Source organism: Muscardinus avellanarius (assembly GCF_963383645.1).
Source record: "Muscardinus avellanarius genome assembly, chromosome: 10".
Lineage (NCBI taxonomy): Eukaryota > Metazoa > Chordata > Mammalia > Rodentia > Gliridae > Muscardinus > Muscardinus avellanarius.
Window position 1 is genome coordinate 104,029,162 of NC_137796.1, and position 18,579 is coordinate 104,047,740.

Consider the following 18,579-nt stretch of genomic DNA (forward strand, 5'->3'; position numbering starts at 1 on the left):
CCGTAGTTCATTTTTAGAGCAGACAACTGGGGCAGGCAGGTGGCAACATTTGGGGGGGGGGCTGCCTTGAGCTGGGAGCCCACCAGAAAGCCCCAAATGCCACTGAGGCTCCGAAAACAGAACACGCCTGGGCATCTCATGAAGCCTTCTGGCCAAGGTTGAGACCTGGGCCTGGTCTTCCAGTGGATGCTGGACTAAACGCTACCTTGGGACCTCAGCTTCCGTGTATCTGGTGCCATTTCAGACCCCAAAGCAAGGGGGCCAACTCTGTTCTAATGTATATTTGTGCATGTGTATATATATGAATGCATGTATGTGTATACATATGCATGTACGTGTATATGTGTACACACATACATACACATACATTCATATGCATATGTATACACATATACATACATATATACACACATGTATACACACATATACATACATATATACACACATGTATACACACACATATACATACATATATACACATGCACATATACAGACACATGGTCCCTTAGTATCTGCAGAGATTGATTTCAGGTCCTCCCAGGTATACCAAAATTACAGTTGCTCAAGGCCTTTATGGAAAATGGCATCCTACTTGTACATAACCTATATCCTTCCATACACTTTAGATCATCTCTGGATGGCTCATACTCACTGTGATGTCAATGCTATGCAAATCGTCATTTGATATGGTATTTTAGAAACAATGACAAGGAAAGAAATTGTGCCTGTTCAGCAGAGATGCAATTTTTTTTCCTTGCATGCATCCAATCCCTGGTGGGCTGAGTCTGGGACGTGGAAGGCACGCGTGCGGAGGGCGGCTGCACTTGGGCAAGGGACGCGAGTGTGAGGAAGCATATCCATGCGTGTGCATTTAGGAGTGTGTGTTTATGTGTCGTGGCCGCCGTCCTCCCTTCCACAAACTAGTATGATGCATCAGTCAGAGGGGCTTTTTAAAATCAATTTAAGAAAAACCCAAACAGTTAGGTGTAACAGCCACTTTGCAGCATAATTCTCAATTTTCAGATGAAATATTTGGCCTTCGTGCCTGCTATGAGAAACTGCTTTACATTAAAAAAAAAAACTCCAAAAATAAATCTTACAAGAAAGGGCTGAATGATTTAAGTCACTTTGCACATTACAAAATGCTTCTGTAGTGATTTTGCAGGCCAACTTTCAGCTAAATGAGACATAAGCTGTTGGGGTAGGGACTCCACAGACAACGGCAGGGCCACATGAAGTGGGGTGCACAGCAGTCAACCAAACCAGCAATGTCCAGAAGCCTGTCCTCCGAGGGCATCGTAGGGTACCCCTTTTGAGAGCGCCCCTCACATAGCGGGCTGGAAGTGCTCCCAGCAGCCACAGCAGGAGGACCAGGGGGCTGAAGGGAGGTGAGAGGCACTAGGCCCCTTGAGAGCTGGCAGACCCTGCTCCCTGCCCCCCGGGAGCGTGCTGTGCCTTCAGCCGTGAGAAACAGAACGGGCTCTTTCCAGGCCTTCCCCAAGACAGCTGGGCCTTCCTGGCCCTTGGCAGTGTGGGTCTTCGTCCTCTGATATGGAAAGTGACCCGTAAATTAGGCAGCATGGCTGAGCCTCCCTGAGAGCTGGGAGGGAGCGGAGGAAGGGAGCTGCTCTCTAACGGGGAGCTCTGCACTTTGGTTCTGCAGAACCTCCATGCGGCTCTGGCAAGCTGCTGAGACTCAGTTTCCCCCAATGTAAAATGGGTAGAAGAGGCCCTACAAATCTAAGGGTGGCTTTGAGGATCAAAGGTGGCCGAGGACTGTCTGAGCTTTGTAACTAGCTTGGGAAGTCAGCTGGAGGGGTGGGGACAGCTCTCACACTGGCCTGTGGCCTGCTGGCCGGGGGGGTCCCTTTCTTCTTGCTGCCTAGAAACCCTCTAGAAACCAAATGGCTTCCCAAGTGGGGATCTCCACGCTGATTCCTTCAGAAAGCACAATGACTCGGGAACCACACGCGTCCTCTTCTAGAGGAGCGACAGCACTGACCACTCCGGGCCACTGCCAGAGACGCACGCTGAGAGCCCCAGGGCCGCCTCTCACCCCAGGGCTCGGGACGCCTCGCCAGGGCCGGCCACTCACCCGCTATCCTCTGCATCTTCATACGCCTCGCCTGGATGCGCCCCTTGGCCAGGCGCTGCTTGGCGATGATGCAGCGGATGTGGTCGGAGAAGACGAAGGTGGCCTGCAGGATGGGGAAGGGCCTGGAGTGGGGGCTGGACGTGGGCTTGTGGATGGTGATGTTCAGGGCACGGCTGTCATCTTCCACGCCAGTCACCTGCATGTCCTGCACAGGGCGGAGGCGAAAGCAAGGGTGCCCGTCAGGGTTGGGAGGCGGGCAGCTGCTCAGGGCTGTGGGGTCCAGGCCTCATCTAGAAACAGGCCCCTGATGATGATGATGATGATGATGATGATGATGATGACTGCTATTGTATTAGTACTGGGGGTTGGGCACAGGGCACTCTATCACTGAGCTATACCCCAGCCCTTTTTATTTTTACATTGATTGACTGGTTTAATTTTGCGGTACTAGGGATTGAACCCAGGGCCATTCTACCTCTGAGCTATACCCCCAGCCTTATTTTATCTTTATTTATTTTGAAACAGGGTCTCGCTAAGTTGTGGAGGGCCTCACTAAGTTGCTGAGGCTGGCCTTGAAACTGCTATTTTCCTGTTTCAACTTCTCAAGTACTGGGACTACAGGCGTGCACACCACACTTGGCTATTTTTTATTTTGAAGCAGAGTTTCCCTAAATTGCCGAGGCCTTGAGCCTATGATTCTCCTGTCTCACCTCCCAGATACTGGGATTACAGGGATGTAGCAATATGCCCGGCCACTCGAGCCAATTCTTCTTTGCTCTGAGGGAGACCATGAGCCTCCCAAGTCTGACAGAGTCAAGGAGAGGAACAGACAAGCCGGGCCCAGTGAGAGAAGATGGGGCAGGAAGCACAGCACGCTCGAATGGGCTGATGCTGCTCGTGGAGGCTGGTGCCCACTTCCACGGGGACTAGGATGCCTAGTGCATAAGAGGGTACCCCAGCCTCTTTTTGGGGCCACCAGCTACTGCACGGGCAAACACCATCCATTCTTACTTCTCGGAAACCAGAGACAGTCCACCCAAACTCTCATCACTATCTGGCAGGACCTTAGATACAACTGTTTATCTACTTATTTTTCTTAAGAACAGGGCATGCTGGGTGTGGTAAAGCCAGTCTCAGCAACTTTAGTGAGGCCCTGTTTTCAAATTAAAAATGGGCTGGGGTGTGGCTCAGGGGTAAAATACCCCTGGGTTCAATCCCTAATACCACACAAACAAGAATAGGGCACTGTCAGTATCCCTTTGTATGGTCCCTAAAGGAAAAGCCGGTCCTGAGAAGAGGATGGGGCGCGCCAGTCAGCAGAGATTTTACGACAGCTGCAAGCGGAAGGTGGAGAAGAGACCGGCATGCCTGAGTGTAACAAGGCTCGGTCCAACAGCGAACTTCAGAATGGATTAGTCACGGAGAGTCCTCTTCCCACAAAGGCTGGAGGTGGCATGAGAGAAGAGGAGGAGTCAGACAGAGTCGGGGACGCCAGCTAGCAGAGGTGGGGAAAACACTGAAGAAGGCTCGTGAGGGGAGACGGCTACTGTCCGTAGGCCTTCCCTCCTACACAGGCTCTTCAGAAACAAAGCCCACATCCAAATGTGGCAGAGGCGACTCCATGAAGCATTATGAATTTACACCAGGGAGAGTGGTACGTGGTAGTGATCTAACAAATAGGAGCTATTGGAAGATGACCAAAAAAAAAAAAAAAAAAAAAGGTTTATATGGCCTTCATTGTCTGATGGAGGACGTGTACTAATCCTTCAAGGGAAAACACACTTCCTCGACACTACACTCTAAAGGACATTGATCATAAGCATAGATAAATAAGAAGCATAAGTCACCTAATGGCCAATATCCTACGTGGACGTCTTTTAAAATGAAGGGATCTATAGTCGCTTTTTCATCATCCTCTGTAAGAGACATTTTGCTTAAAAAAAATAGAAAGCTGGGTGTGGTGGCACTTGTTTGTAATTCTAGTACTTGGGAGGCTGAGACAAGAGGATCGCAAGTTCGCGGCCAGCCTCAGCAACTTAGCGAGGCCCTCTGCAGCTCAGTGAGGCCCTGCTTCAAAATAAAGAATAAAGTAGGGTTGAGGATGTAGTTCAGAGGTAGAATGCCCCTGGGCTCCATCCCCAGTACCGCACGCGCATGCGCGCGTACACACACACACACACACACACACACACACACACACACACACAAGAAATTATTTGGGAGGATGTGTGTAGTTTATATGCAAATTCTCTGCTATTTTATATGAGACTTGAGCTTCTACAGGTTTAAGAATCCTCAGGGGGTCCTAGAAACATCCACAAGGGATGACTAGACGTGTATGTGTGTGTGTGTGTGTGTGTGTGTGTGTGTGTGTATGTGTGTGTGTTTTACGCTGTCACATTGAACCTATTCTTTTTTTTTGTGTGTGTGGGTCTGGGGATGGAACCCAGGGGCATTTGACCTCCGAGATACACCCCCTGCCCTATTTTTTTTTATTCTTTATTTTGAAACCAGGTCTCACTGAGTTGCAGAGGGCTTCACTAAGTAGCTGAGGCTGTCCGCGAACCGCGATCCTCTGGTCTCAGCTTCCCGAATGCTGGGATGACAAGCGTGCCCACCACACCCAGAACATTGAACCTATTCTCAACTTTGCCTTTTCCACTCAGTACTGTGCTTGGGCAGCTAGCCACGTTAGCACATGCAGACCTGGGATTCTTTTTAACCGTGGTGTGACTATACCACGCTTGCTTAGCCTGAGCCCGCTGATCGTCCCAGCTCTCTGCCTTAGCACGCAGTGCCACTCTGAACAGAACTGCTATTACTTCCTCATGCATTTGGTTAGGATTTCCCTAGGCAGATAACCAAGAAGTTGAAATGTACCTATTTTAAGTGTTAGTAGATACTGCCAACTTCCTCTCTAAAATGATTGCCCTCCGCCCCCAGCAGCTGATGAGAATTTCCTTCTTCTCACCCCGGCTCCAGAGAGGTTCTAAGTTGCCTAACGCTGAGTTGGCGCTGGGGGTTTTCTAGTGTTTGTCAGCTGGGTGACAGATGCCAACCCACTGAGTGGAATGAAACGGAGAGCTGGGGTGGAGCCAGCCTCCACGCTCACTCCTCTACCGGGCCCGTCTGCCGGGTCTCCAGCAGACAGGTCCCAGCCTGAGACTCGCCCCACGAGAGGCAGTCCATTTCCTGCTGTACAGCTCAGATTCCTGGAAAGACCTTGCCCAGCAGACCCACTTCCGCCTCACAGCGGCGTGGCCTGCTGGCTGTGCCCCACCTGTGGGTCATGCAAAGCACCCCATAGTTGGAGAAGCCTCTGCAGTATACTGCGGCTCTCCTCGTGTGTGTGTGCGCACGCGCATATGTGTGTGTGTGGTACTGGGGATGGAGCCCAGGGGCATTCTACCTCTGAGCTACACTCCCAGCCCTATTTTGTATTCTTATTTATTTATTTTTGGCGGTACTGGGGATGGAACCCTTCTACCTCTGGGATACACTCCCAGACCTATTTTATATTTTATTTGGAAACAGGGTCTCTTAAGCCAGCGTGGCTGGCTTCGAACCTGCGCGATCCTCCTGTCTCTGCCTCCCAAGCGCGGGGATTACAAGCGTGCACCACTATGCCCGGCCCTTTTTTTATTTTTTATTTTTGAAACAGGGTCTGAGTAACAGGGTCTGAGTTGCAGAGAGCGTCACTAAGTAGCTGAGGCTGTCTGCGAACCACAATCCTCCTGTCTCAGCCTCCCGAATGCTGGGATCACACGGGTGTGCCACCGTGCCCAGCTCCATATAATTTCAATTATCTCTAGATTACTTAAAATATCTAGTATAAGTACTAACTAGAGAGTTGTTTAGGGAGTAATGAAAATTGTGTGCATATGTTCAATAGAGATGTAATTTTTTTCTCAAAGATCTCCAAGTGGTTAAGTTTGCAGATGTCGAACCTGGGAATATGGAGGAACAGCTGTACGCAACTGAAAACAAATTGTACAGGTAGCTGCATGCAGAGAAACAAATGTGGAAGGATTATCTTGATAACCTGCAGGGTTATCTCTTGCAGGAGAGGAGAGGAGAGGTGTAAGGACTAGGGCCCTTGGCAACTGGGTGCAGTAGAGTAGACCTGTAATCCCAGTACTTGGGAGGCTGAGACAGGAAGATCACTGCTTTGAGATCAGCTTCAGCAATCTAGCCAGACTCCCTAGTGAGACCCTGTTTCAAAATAAAGAGGACTGGGGGTGGAGCTCAGAAGTAGAAGGCCCCTAGGTTCAATCGCTAGAACCAAAGAGGACTTGTCCTCATCTGTGCAATGTTTTGGCTTTCTTTTGGTGGCAATTTGTCCATGTATTCCCTATACCCTTAGGAATGGTCCAAAACAGATGATAATTTGGTGTGTGCATCTAACGGTGAGCGGAGAGGAGATTCCAGAATTCCTGGCCACCTCACCTGCAGAAGGCCTGCAAACTTGACCACTCCCCAGCCAAGCCGGGACACATCGGGCTCCACCAGACTCATCTGGTAAATGTCGACAGCCAGGAATCGCTGGACCATGCCGCCGTCCTTGGTGATCACGGTGCACGCAATCAGGTCGCTGTTATCTGGGAAGAGAGGGCAGAGAGGAGACTGAGAGCCCGCATGGCTGCCCTAACTCGGACTGCTCCAGCTGCCTCTAGTTTTGCCGGGCAGCAGAGCCTGGTGGTCAGAACCCAAGCCTGATGGCCCACAGAACTGAGTCTGAATCCCTTCTCAGCCAGCTAAGTTTCTTTCCCTCTCTGGGCCTCCAATTCATCTGAAAAGTGGGAATAGACCGGGCGTGGGGGCGCACGCTTGTAATCCCCACGCTTAGGAGGCTGAGACAGGAGGATTGCGCGGGTTCGAAGCCAGCCTCAGCTACTTAGTGAGGCTCTCAGCAACTAAGTGACACCCTGTTTCCAAATAAAGTATAAAATAGGTCTGGGAGTATAGCCCGAAGGTAGAAAAGCCCCTGGGTTCCACCCCCAGGAACACACACACACGTGGGAATAGTGTCCACTCCTCGAAGCATGATTTGTTAGAAGGGATATAAAAAGCGTAACACATCCTTAGCTTACTGCTCATTAGGCTGTTACCACAGAGTAGGTACTCAAACTGCTGCTTAAAAATAACCCACAGCTGGGGCTGAGGATGAGGCTCAATGATCAGAGCAACTGCCTAGAATGCACACAGCCCTAGGTTCAATCCCCAGCACCACAAAAACAAGGTCATCCATAAGACCACCAACAGCCAAGAACCCCAGGAGCGTTTCGGTGCTTCCTTAAGGAACAAGAGCGCTTGACAGCTGCGATGGCGTTTGCTGAAACAAAGCAACAGGAGGAGAACGAGGGTCTCTGCTGTCTGTAAGGGCAGCACACGCCCTGGGCTGACGCCTGGGACTCAGCACCAAACTGGGCGCCGGATGGTCCATGGCCTTGGGCAAGGCACATGGCTCCTCTGAGCCCCGATTCTCCATTTGTGAGAACGCCCCTTACCTTGAGAGGTTTGGTGCAGTCAAGGAGAGCAGCTAGATGAAATATTAAGCAAGGGTCCCCCTCCCCTACTCAAAAGTTAGTCCCCAATTCAGTGTCTCATTGAGTCCTGTCCTTGATGACTCTGAAGCCCCTTGAATAACACGGGGTCATCACATCTACGGCGTACTTAGACTTCCCTCCACTGAGATCGTCCACCACACCTATTAAGTGAGACAGCCAAACCAGGAAACACCCGAAATGTCCCTAAATGGGGGAACAATGTATGTTTTTCCCCATCAGATGGAAAATTATATACCCATGTAAAACAATGTTTAACCAAACTGTGAACAGTGGTTACCTGTAGGGAGGGAAGTGAGAATTGGGTGTGTGTGGGGGGTATTAATAGGGGGACTTTCGCTTTTGTTTTATGTATCACTCTGTTGCTTGAAATTATTTTAAAATGAGAATGTATGCAAGGTATGTTTTTAAAGTACATATAAAAATACCAGTTGAAATGATATTTACATAGGGCTGAGAGTGTAGCTCAGTGGTAGAACATTTGCCTAGTGTGCATAAGGCCTGATTCTATCCCAGCACAAAAAAAACAAATAAAAGAAAGATATCATATTATAACGATGAAAAACATTAAAATCTGAAGTGGAAAAAATAGAAATTTTAATACTATGAGTTTAATATGTTAAAAACAAAATATTCCTACAAAAAACATAAGCACAAGCCAGGCGTGGTGGCGCACGCTTGTCATCCCAGCACTTGGGAGGCTGAGACCGGAGGCTCGCGGTTCGCAGACAGCCTCAGCTACTTAGCAAGGCACTCTGCAACTCAGTGAGACCCTGTTTCAAATTAAAGAAATAAAAATAGGGCTGGGGGTGTAGCTCAGAGGTACCGCAAAACAAACAAACAAACAAACAAACACACAGACCCCAGTATGCCAAACATTCATTGAAGTCTCTGATTAGAAGAATAGGACTTAGTGAGGCCCTTCACAACTCAGTGAGACCCTGTTTCAAAATAAAGAATAAAACATTGGGCAAGGGGTGTAGCTCGGAGGTCAAATGCCTCTGGGTTCCATCCCAAGATCCGCAAAAAAAAAAAAAAAAAAAAAAAGAAGAATAGGAAATGGTATATTTTTTTCTTTCCTATAACAGGTTTTCTGATGTATAATTTAGGAGTTTTTCTTTTTCCAGTGCCGAGGATCAAACCTAGGACTTTAAGCATAGCAGCGAGCTCTTCTACCACTGAGCTACAGCCCCAGCCTTTTTTGAGATATAATTTATAGACCACAAAATGCACTCGTTTTAAGTGTAAATTTAAATAAACTTGTAGTTGAGCATTACTGAATACCAGTTGTGGAATACTTTCGCCACCCCAACTCGTTTTGTCGGGAGCACTTTACCCCAAGATTTGGGCTAAGAGTATGGGGGCAGAGGGAGCTGACGCAGATGGTATAAAATCTAGCCCCAAATACGGATGCCTACAAGCTCGGGCTCAGCTCTCCAGGCGCTCCGCCTTGGGCCTGTCCTCTTCTCTCTAGCACTCAGCACCTGGGACGGACAGATGTTCCGCAGCAAACACCAGCACCAAAGAGGCCTCCTGTCAGGATTTGTACTTTCTTACTCTGCAGGGCAAGACTCTTGCTGCTCCCAACATTCCAGTCCAGGATCCGAAAACATTTAAAAATACATCTTTTGCTGGGCGTGGTGGGCATGCTTGTCATCCCCGCGCTTGGGAGGCGGAAACAGGAGGATCGCGCAGGTTTGAAGCCAGCCACACTGGCTTAGGAGACCCTGTTTCCAAATAAAATATTAAAAAATAGGTCTGGGAGTGTAGCCCAGAGGTAGAAGGGCTTCCAGGAACCCCAGTACCACCAAAAAACAAAAAACCTTTCATCCTGAATTTATTTATTTATTTATTTTTGCGGTACTGGGATGGAACCCATGGGCATTTTACTTATGAGCTACACCCTTAGCCCTATTTTTTTTTATTCTTTATTTTGAAACAGGGTCTCACTGAGTTGCAGAGGGCCTCACTAAGTAGCTAAGGCTGGCTTCGAATCTGAGCAATCCTCCTGTCTTAGCCTCCCAAAAGCTGGGATTACAAGTGTGCGCCACCACGCCCAGCTCATCCTGAATTTTGGTTCCATACTCAGTGGTTTTCTTTGGACATTTAGTCTTCTGTATTATAAAAAAAGAGAGAGAGCTGTCTTAATTCATTTTTAGAAATATTTTCCCGAGCTGTGCGTGGTGGCGCATGCTTGTAATCCCAGCATTCGGGAGGTTGAGACCTGGAGGATCGCGGTTCACGCACGGACAGCCTCAGCTACTTAGTGAGGTCCTCTGCAACTCAGTGAGACCCGGTTTCAAAATAAAGAATAAAAAATAGGGCAGGGGGTGTAGTTCGGAGGTAGAATGCCCCTGGGTTCCATCCCCAAAAACAAAAGATGCATTTTCTTTCCCTTCCTCCTCTCTCAACAGGACGACCCTGCTTTCTTCAATCTTCAAATTGGCAAAAGGACCCATCTGCCAGTTGGCCCTGGGAAAGCGGACACAGTCTTTTGCTTCGGTGACACTGGGGTTTACCGGTGACAGCGGGGTTGGTCTACAGGGCCCCCCTCTTAAAGCAGAGCTGCCTTAGGGGCTTCAGAGAAAAAAAGACCTACCACCTCTGCCACAAAGAACAAAAAAAAAAAAAAAAAAAAAAAAAAAGGAAGAACAAAACCCCAAAGCGGAAGAGCTTTCAGAAATGTCATTGAGACATCAAAGCCCTGTGAGAAGTCGGTGAGATTTCACAAGAAAGCGAAGGCGCAGCCCGGCGGGCAGGAGCAGGAAGGCTCCCAGCGGGGACTGCTTCTCGGGGTGTGGGGGCAGTTAAGAAGAAACTGCGGCCACAGCTACCCGGGAATCTTCTTCAGGGAGGTGAAGGAAATGCTGGTTTTGGGGCGACTTGCTGGCGGGCCTTTCGGTGTCGTTTTGGGGAACTTGTTGCACCCCCTTGGCCCCCCTCACCGGCTGTGGGCATTCCCATCTGGAGCCCTGGGCGCCGGGGGTCACGTTTGGTTTGCTGTGGTGTCTTGGACGCAGGAGAAGCCGGGACAGAGCCGCCGCTGCTGCCTAGAAGCCGGTGTTGCCCACGCTCCACGGATTTGGCGTGGAGTCGGATGGAGCCCCGCAGGGTGTTGAGGGCCTGGGAGGTACACGGGCGTGTGGGAGGGGTTCAGTGGCTGCACTACCGGGGTGTGTGGCGGGAGGACAGTCCAGGTGACAGATGGCATAAGGCTTCCTGGCCATCCAGCCAGGCTGCTTCTGGATCGCAGTGGGCATCAGAACCTCCCGGCTCCCCCCTGCAAGGGCTTCTCTCCAGAGGTCAGGGCCCAGGACTCTATTAAAACACTGCAAAAGGAGCGGGGAGGGTCTCAGGAAAACAGAGAGGACGCTAGGCGTGGTGGCCCACACCTGTGATCCCAGCACTTGGGAGGCTGAGACAAGAGGATCGCAGGCTCGGGGCCAATTCGTGGTAATTTAGCAAGACTCTGTTTAAAAAAAAATAAATAAATAAATAAAAAGGGCTGTGGGTGTAGCTCAGTGGCAGAATGCCCCTGGGTTCCAGGTTCCATCCTCAGTTTTATACACACACACACACACACACACACACACACACACACACACAGACGATGGGGTAAAGGCAGGCACTAGGGAATGAAACAGACTGGATTGCAAATGACCATGTACAGATCTGTAAGAACAAATCCCACTCATGTACAATCATAATGCGCCAATATGAAATGTAGAAGAAATAAATTTTTTAAATGAAAAAAAAAAAACAACTGTAGAAATGATCAGAAGACGATACAGGGGAAATAGACACAGGACCCAAGTGGCCACAGATGAATGACTGAGGAGTCCAGGTGGGAACGGGGACAGCCGATAAATAAATAACGAGGCGCCCATCCTCATGAGAAATCGGGAACCAGATCGAAGCAAGATACCATCTCCTCCCTGCAGGGTTGACAAGAATTATAGTGTCTGATAACATCAGGTGTTGCTGAGGACAGGGAGAAACTGGCATTCGCCAAGAGCAGCAGCTGGTAGAAGAATAAATCAACATGGCCATTTGGAAGGGCAAATTAGCATTATTTATTAAAACTGAAAGTTTCACATGCTTTGATGAGCAAATGGTATGTTCCTAAGAAAAACACTCAGATGTGTGGGCCTAGTGGGGTGAGAACAGCTTTCGGGGGTTTAAGAATCCCAAAGTTCAGCGATAAGGGAAAGTCTGAATAAACGGTGTCTGTTCATTTGGTGTAAAACTGCGGCCAGCCAGGCTGCATAGTACTTCGGGGGCTGAAGCAGTTGAATCGTAGGTTTGAGCCATTAAGACCTATTTTGAAATAAAGACTCAAAAAGGGAGGCTCAGAGTAGACTGCCCCTGGGTCTGCTTCTCAGAACAATAACAAAACAAAACAAAGTACACCTGTGTGGCAATCATAAGGAATGAATTCTCTTTCCAGCTATTTCAACAGGCTTAAAAACATACTGTTGAGTGGAAAAAGCAAGTTTCACCGGGCATGGTGGTATACACCTGCAATCCCAGTTCTAGGGAGGCTGAGACAGGAGGATCACGGGTTCCAGGCCAGCCTCAGCAACGTAGCCAGAACCAAAATAAAAAGGGTACAGACTGGAGCTGGAAAGCCAGTTTTAGTTTATATGCAGTGTTCTGAGTTCCCAAAGGGAAAACACATATGTTCTTTGTGTGTGTATGTGTGTGTTACTGAGGAACCCGGGGGCATTCTAACCTCTGGTCTATACTCCCAGCCCTTTTTATTTTGAAACAGGGTTTTGCTAAGTCGCTGAGGCTGGCCTCAGTATCCTTAAAACTGAATAAAGGGGAAAAAAAGGGTCTTCTGGGGCCTACGAGGAGGGTGAGCAGCCCTGGGTCCAGCTGCTGGCCAGCCCAGCCTCCTTGATCACAAAGGCTTAGTGACAGCAAGTAGCCGCGCTCACGCAGTCCACAGCCAGAGGTTACCATGACAGCCGGAGCCGGGAGCTTGAGAGTCAGGTGTCCAACTCACCCCAGGTGCACCCATGCAGAGCCAGGCTCTGTTTGCACCAGGCTCACGGGGAGCATGGGGCTTGGCCCTGCTCTGAGGACCTGTGTCCAGAGGAAAGGGGAGGGTTCCCACAAGCAGCACTGGACCGAGGAGAACAAGTCTCTGCAGCTGGGGCCAGGGCAGGCGGGATGACAGACATTTCAGTTTTGCCCTGGGACCCTGATGGCGCGCCACGCCTCCCCCGGAACTTTGCTCCAGAGAAAGCCGACCTGTTCCTCATTGCTGGGTGCTGCCTTTGGTTTCTTTGAGGGCAGAGAAAATTTGCCATTTTGTTTTGTTTGAGAATAGTAAGCTTATCAATCTCTTTGACTAGAAAGCACATTGCATTTTACTGTGTTAAAAGGTATGAAGCATTTTTTTTTTGCAGTGGACAATGAATCATCCATCTCCCCAGGGAAACCTGCTGCACGGGATTTGTTTTGGTTTTTTAACTCTTGTTATCACTCCTGGTGCACTTCCAGGCCCCCGTGTCTATGCTCTGCCCGGCCTTTTCTTTCTCAAAGGATAGATACCACACCGTCCTTGTCATGCCTACGCCACCGAACCATGTCTCCTGGTGGCAAAGGACAGAGACCCTCCTCGAGATTTTTACAGAGGGACTGCCTCCACTGCCGGGGAGCTGTCAGGCTGCGGAGACAGGCTCGCATCCGTAGCACACATCAGAGGGAATCGATAGCAGCGAAGCAAAGCCCGGGCTTAGTTTTCCTCTCTAAGCACTTGCAAAAGGCAACTTCATGTTATTACTACAAATGGAAAGCCAGAGTTACTTCCAACTAAGAAGGTGACCGTGACAAGGGATGAAAGAGAAAAAGGCATTTCATTACATGATGGCCCAAAGTGGTCATGGTGGCGCGTGTCTGTGATCCCAGTACCTGGGAGGCTGAGACAAGAGGATTGCAGGTGGAGGCCAGTGCACGGTAGCTTAGCAAGACGCTATTTCAAAATATTTTTTTTTTTTTTTTGGTGGTACTAGGGTTCCTGGAAATCCTTCTACCCTCTGGGCTTCACTCCCAGCCTATTTTATGTTTTTGTTTTTTGTTTTTGTTTTTTTTTTTAATTTGGAAACAGGGTCTCTTAAGCCAGCAAGGTTGGTTTTGAACCAGTGCAATCCTCCTGCCTCCGCCTCCCAAGCATGGGGATTACAAGTGTGTGCCACCATGCCCGGCTCAAAATAAAAATTTTTAAAAAGGGCCGAAGGTGTAGCTATGAGGTAGAATGCCCTTGGGTTCAATCTTCAATCACACACACACACACACACACACACACACACACACACACTTATGGCTCACCACCTCTTCTTTTTTATCAAAGGGAAATCTAAAAGTTAGATGTTCTAAGACAAACGGGTGCTAATATGAGATCCTCTTTCCTGCCCCTGAATGGACTAGAGGAGCCTTGAAATGGGTTTTTCAATGGAACATCTTTCCAAAGCTGGCCCCAGCAGTATTCCCCACCCTACGCGCACTTCTAGCAGCGTGACTGACTGTGTGGCCGCCCTGTGGTAGGTCTCCATCCTTCCTTGAGCTCCAGTTGGCCCCTGTGATTGCCTAGGGCAACAGGATGAAGGAAAACTGGAGCAACCACTTCCCAGCAGCAGCTCAGGATGTCACGAGCGAGCAGGAGAAGGACATAGCCTGCCGGAGCCACCTTACCAGGGGCACATGCAGGGCAACTGGGCCGCTGCAAACAGCCTGGGCTTTGGAGCCATGGTGCCTGGGCTTAAACCTCACTCCACCATGGGGCCCCGTGACCCTGGGCCAGGCATTTCTATCTCTGAGTCTTAGATCCCTCCCTTAACCCCCGCGGGCCCTCTGAGGAGGCTGGAGTGCCCGGCACCTGGCACACGTGCAGGCTGTAGTGGTCCTTGTCAGAGGTGGGTACGTTGGTTTTCCCGGTACAAGTCGGATGCCTGGCACTGCCTGACTTGCTGGGGCCTGACTCTGCTCAGAGCCCTCTCCTTCACTGTGGTCCCCTCAGAGGGGGCCTGGCCGTGCTGAGCAAGTATTTGGGGTGGGGCCAGGGAAGCGCGCGTCTCCCGGGCTCCCCGTTGGGAGACCTGGACATCTCAACCTGCTGTTATTTTCATCCCTGGACTGAAGCCTTCCACCACAGCTCCCTCCCTCCGGCAGGAAGCAGCTCATTACTGAGCAATAAATAGGGCTGATTGACTTTGGCTGTATTTAAATGATGCCTTCATAATAAAATATGGAGGCCAATGCCGTAATTTAATTCTTGGAGTTGGTGGCTCCAACTCCATTTAGAATCAAGGAGGTCTTTATCATATGGAGGGACCGCCAAGCCAGCTAAGCCTAGGGCTGTGAAAGCCGATGCTCTGGGTTTTAGGGCACACAGCAGAGTTCAGATCCTCCTCGGGCTGCTCATCAGAGGTCAGAAGGACAGGGCACAGTGACTCCTGTGTCTGTGTGTGTTGGTGGTGGGTGGGACACTGGGATTCCAAGACAGCAGGGCCCCCAGCAAGACTTCCCATCCTGGCACAAACGTCTCTGATGTTCGCGCGGGACGGAAGTCCTGGCCGCTCTGTGCTTCGGCCCACGCTGACTCGGTTTCTATTCTAGGGTCTAGCCAAGGGGCACTGCTGTGTCCCATGGGCAACCAGGGTCAATGACTTTCCCTGGAGTGTGTGTGTGTGGGTGCGGTGCCCCTGTAGGCCACCCTCTGTAAGATGGTGAGGGCTCTTTCTAAAGGGGACCCCCAACCCAGCAGCTTCATCGACATCCCGGCTGTGCCGGTATTGGAAAATTGCTTTGGTATTCATTTCCAAAATGTAAAAGGTAGTCCGGCCTGGGTGCTGCGCAGGCACCCAGGCAGGGAGGGGCGGCGGCTGTTACCATGCAGGGTCCCCCGCTCTCCTTATCCTTCGTTCTAACGATTAACCTATAGTAAAAGCCTCAGAGTCAATTGAAGCCTTTGGCCCTAAAACTATACAGAGGCGATCAGTGGCTGCTGACCTCCTCTCCTCTGCGACCTGGCCTGGGTGTAGGAAAGGTAAACGCCGTGCGCTGCTTCCACGCACCCAGAGCTGATGAGCAGCCGACACCGCCCGATACGACAGAGGCGAAGGCAGGTGGGTCCTTGACCCTGCGCTTGGTAAGTGCACTGTCCGGAGACAGAGGCACCACCTGCCTAAGGAACAGGTTCCCAGCCCACTGCTGTGGTGACGCTGATAAGAAGACACAATACAAATCTAGTTAAAGGCCGCGGTCCCAAAAGGGGTCAGAGCTCCATTTTCGGGTTCTTCAGCGTACGCGCCAGCACGCTGTTTTTTTTTTTTTCTCTTTTCTATTTCCTACTGATTTTGTAATAAAGATTTGTTCAAGCTGCACCAAGCTGCCTATTAGTTTTAAGTTTTCTATTCAACAAACCTTATTTGAATAAGAAAAAGAGTCCTTGCACCATTTAAATCCTAACACCAGCCAGCCTCTAGGGCTGCTTCTGTCAGCCCAGCCGGGACCCTACCGTCCAGCAGACACACACCCTGGGCGGTGGAGAAGCTCAAGGGCACTCACTGAGAGAGGACACACACAGCTGAGGAACTGAGCAGGTGGACATGAGACCTCCACACGGCGCTCGCTGGTGGAAACTTGGGGTCTAGTCCCTTGACGAGGCCAGGGAGAAGATCTGCCTGGCTGGGACACCCCAACCCAGGCTTGGCCGTGGAGGGGCGGGTGCCGGCTGGTTCTGGCAGGGGACAGTCAAATGCGGCAAGCTCTCAGCAGGCAGGCCTGGCGGCCGAGGACCTGAAGCCAGCTGTGTGTCACTGGGCTGCCTCTACACTGGTGGTATGACACAGAAAGTCCCCAGACATTTCATTCTGTTTCCTAGACCGTGCAGCCAGGTTTGGAGGTGGACGGAGCTGGGGGAGGTGGGTCGCTGGGCTGTGGCCGTGGACACGCACTCTGTCCCTGCATGCCCGAGTCCTCCTGCCTCCGGCCACCTTAAGCCGAGAGTGGCTCTTGCTGTATCATTCTCTCAGGCCCTGTTGCCTGCCTTGGGGCCGGCCAGCCACAAGCTGAAGCCTCTAAAACCATGAGCCAAATCAACCTTTCTTCCTCTGTGTTGGGCTTGCCGGGTATTTGGGCCCTAGTGATGAAAGGGTGGACTGAAAGAGCCGGCACAGGCAGCCTCTCCCAGCGGGGACCCGGCCTCCTCCAGCCGGGGATGCTGTCTGTCTCTCTTGATCCTTGGGCCTCTTTGCCTGCACGCAGGGTGGACTGCAGGGTGAGCGCCGCCCCTTGGGCACTTTTCAGATGCTGGGGTACAGTGGTGAGCAAGACAGGCCAAGGCCCTGCCTTCAGGAAGCCTTTACACATGGGCAGCTGTCAGCTCTGAGGAACTGCCTGACATGCTGGGGACCAGCCTCTGTGGGATGGAGACGGAACTTTGTGGTTCCAGAGAAAACCAGCCTCGTGTGGCTCCTTGCTGATGGAGTACAGTCGGGGGTGGAATGGGATACAGCCAGCCGCCCACAGGTGGGAGGAGACCGGTGAGTCACAGGGGACAGAGGGGAGAGGCAGGCGCAGGCAGGACAGTGAGGCCAGTCCACAGGCCTGGGGGAGGGAGCATCCCCCGCCCACGAGGTCAGTCTGCAGGCCCGTGGGGGGGGTGCGGGCCCCCATCCACTACGGAAGGAGAAGCGTGGCCGAGGCGAGGTGTAAGAAAGCTGCTCACAAAGGCTTCCGTGGGCGCCACGATGAGCACTTTTCACAGGGAGTCCCTGCTGGGGCAAATGCAGCCGAGCAGAGCTGGGATGCGGGGAGTGGATGCTGGCCAGTCCTACAGAGCACCAGAGGGGGAGGACGCGGCTGAGCGGGGCGCAGGGGGACCCCGCCCGTGGCCCCGGCCGCTCTGCTCCTCGTTCCCACCGAGGGTGTGAAGCGCACACTCAATTAGGCTGCTTCTCCTGACACTCAAATCAATCCTTTGAAGAAAATTAAGTAACCATTTCTCCATCAACCCAGAAACAGCTTATGGGCTATTTGCTGCAAGTAGCAATCAATTACTTTGTCTTCTTTGAAGGTCCCCAAAGCCGCCTTCCCAGCAGGGCCAGCGGCAGGGTGGAGGCTGGGCCGGGCACATTTCTGTGCCAGGTCTAGAAGCTCAATCCCACTTTTTTTTTTTGCAGTACTGAGGATGAAACCCAGGGGCATTCTACCTCTGAGAGACACCCCCAGCCCTATTTATTCTTTAATATATATATATATATATATATTTTTTTTTTCAGTACTGGGGATGGAACCCAGGGCTACCCTATCTTTGAGCTATACCTCCAGCCCTATTTTTTTATTCTTTATTTTGAAACAGGGTCTCACTGAGTTGCAAAGGGCTCACCGCTGCCTGCAGCGCCAAGAGAAACTGGTCGAAACAGCTGCGAGGACTCTGTGCTTCTCAGCCCAGAGCTGAGGAGCGGGGTCCGGGACCGCCTGCCGGCAGGGGCATCAGGCCTTCACTGCTTTCTATTTCTTTAGTGCCTCATTTGCAGGCCAGGCCTAATGAAGAGACTTAGACCTACTGCATGCTATGCAAGCTGGAGCATGTAGACAGAAGGGTTCAGAGAGCTGGGCCTGGTGGCACATGCCTGGAATCCCATACTTGGGAGGCTGAGACAGGAGGATTGCAGGTTTGAGGCCAGCCTCAGCAACTCGGCAAAAGCCTGTTTCAAGATAAAAAAGGCTGGGGTTGTAGCTCAGAACTGGAACACCCCTGGGTTCAATCTCCGGTTCAGGCCCCCCACGGGTACTGAGGTCTGAAATTTACTTTGAAAAACATTTAAGAAAATAATGGATTGATGGATGGGTAAAGCGTTACCACATCCAGGGTGGAGTGCAGGTGGTGGGGTGCGCGGGCGCTTGCTG

The 18,579-nt window shown here is 50.9% G+C and overlaps 1 protein-coding gene across 1 annotated transcript in view; it reads right to left on the reverse strand.

Annotated features, from left to right (window-relative positions):
* Positions 1 to 18,579, reverse strand: part of CLEC16A (C-type lectin domain containing 16A) — a gene marked incomplete at both ends in the record, with an annotated part of 240,689 nt that overhangs the window by 52,103 nt on the left and 170,007 nt on the right. The window contains 2 exons of the mRNA XM_080704466.1: positions 2,096 to 2,300; positions 6,542 to 6,693. Coding sequence (XP_080560592.1) covers positions 2,096 to 2,300; positions 6,542 to 6,693 — 357 coding nt within the window. The remainder of the gene's footprint in view (positions 1 to 2,095; positions 2,301 to 6,541; positions 6,694 to 18,579) is intronic.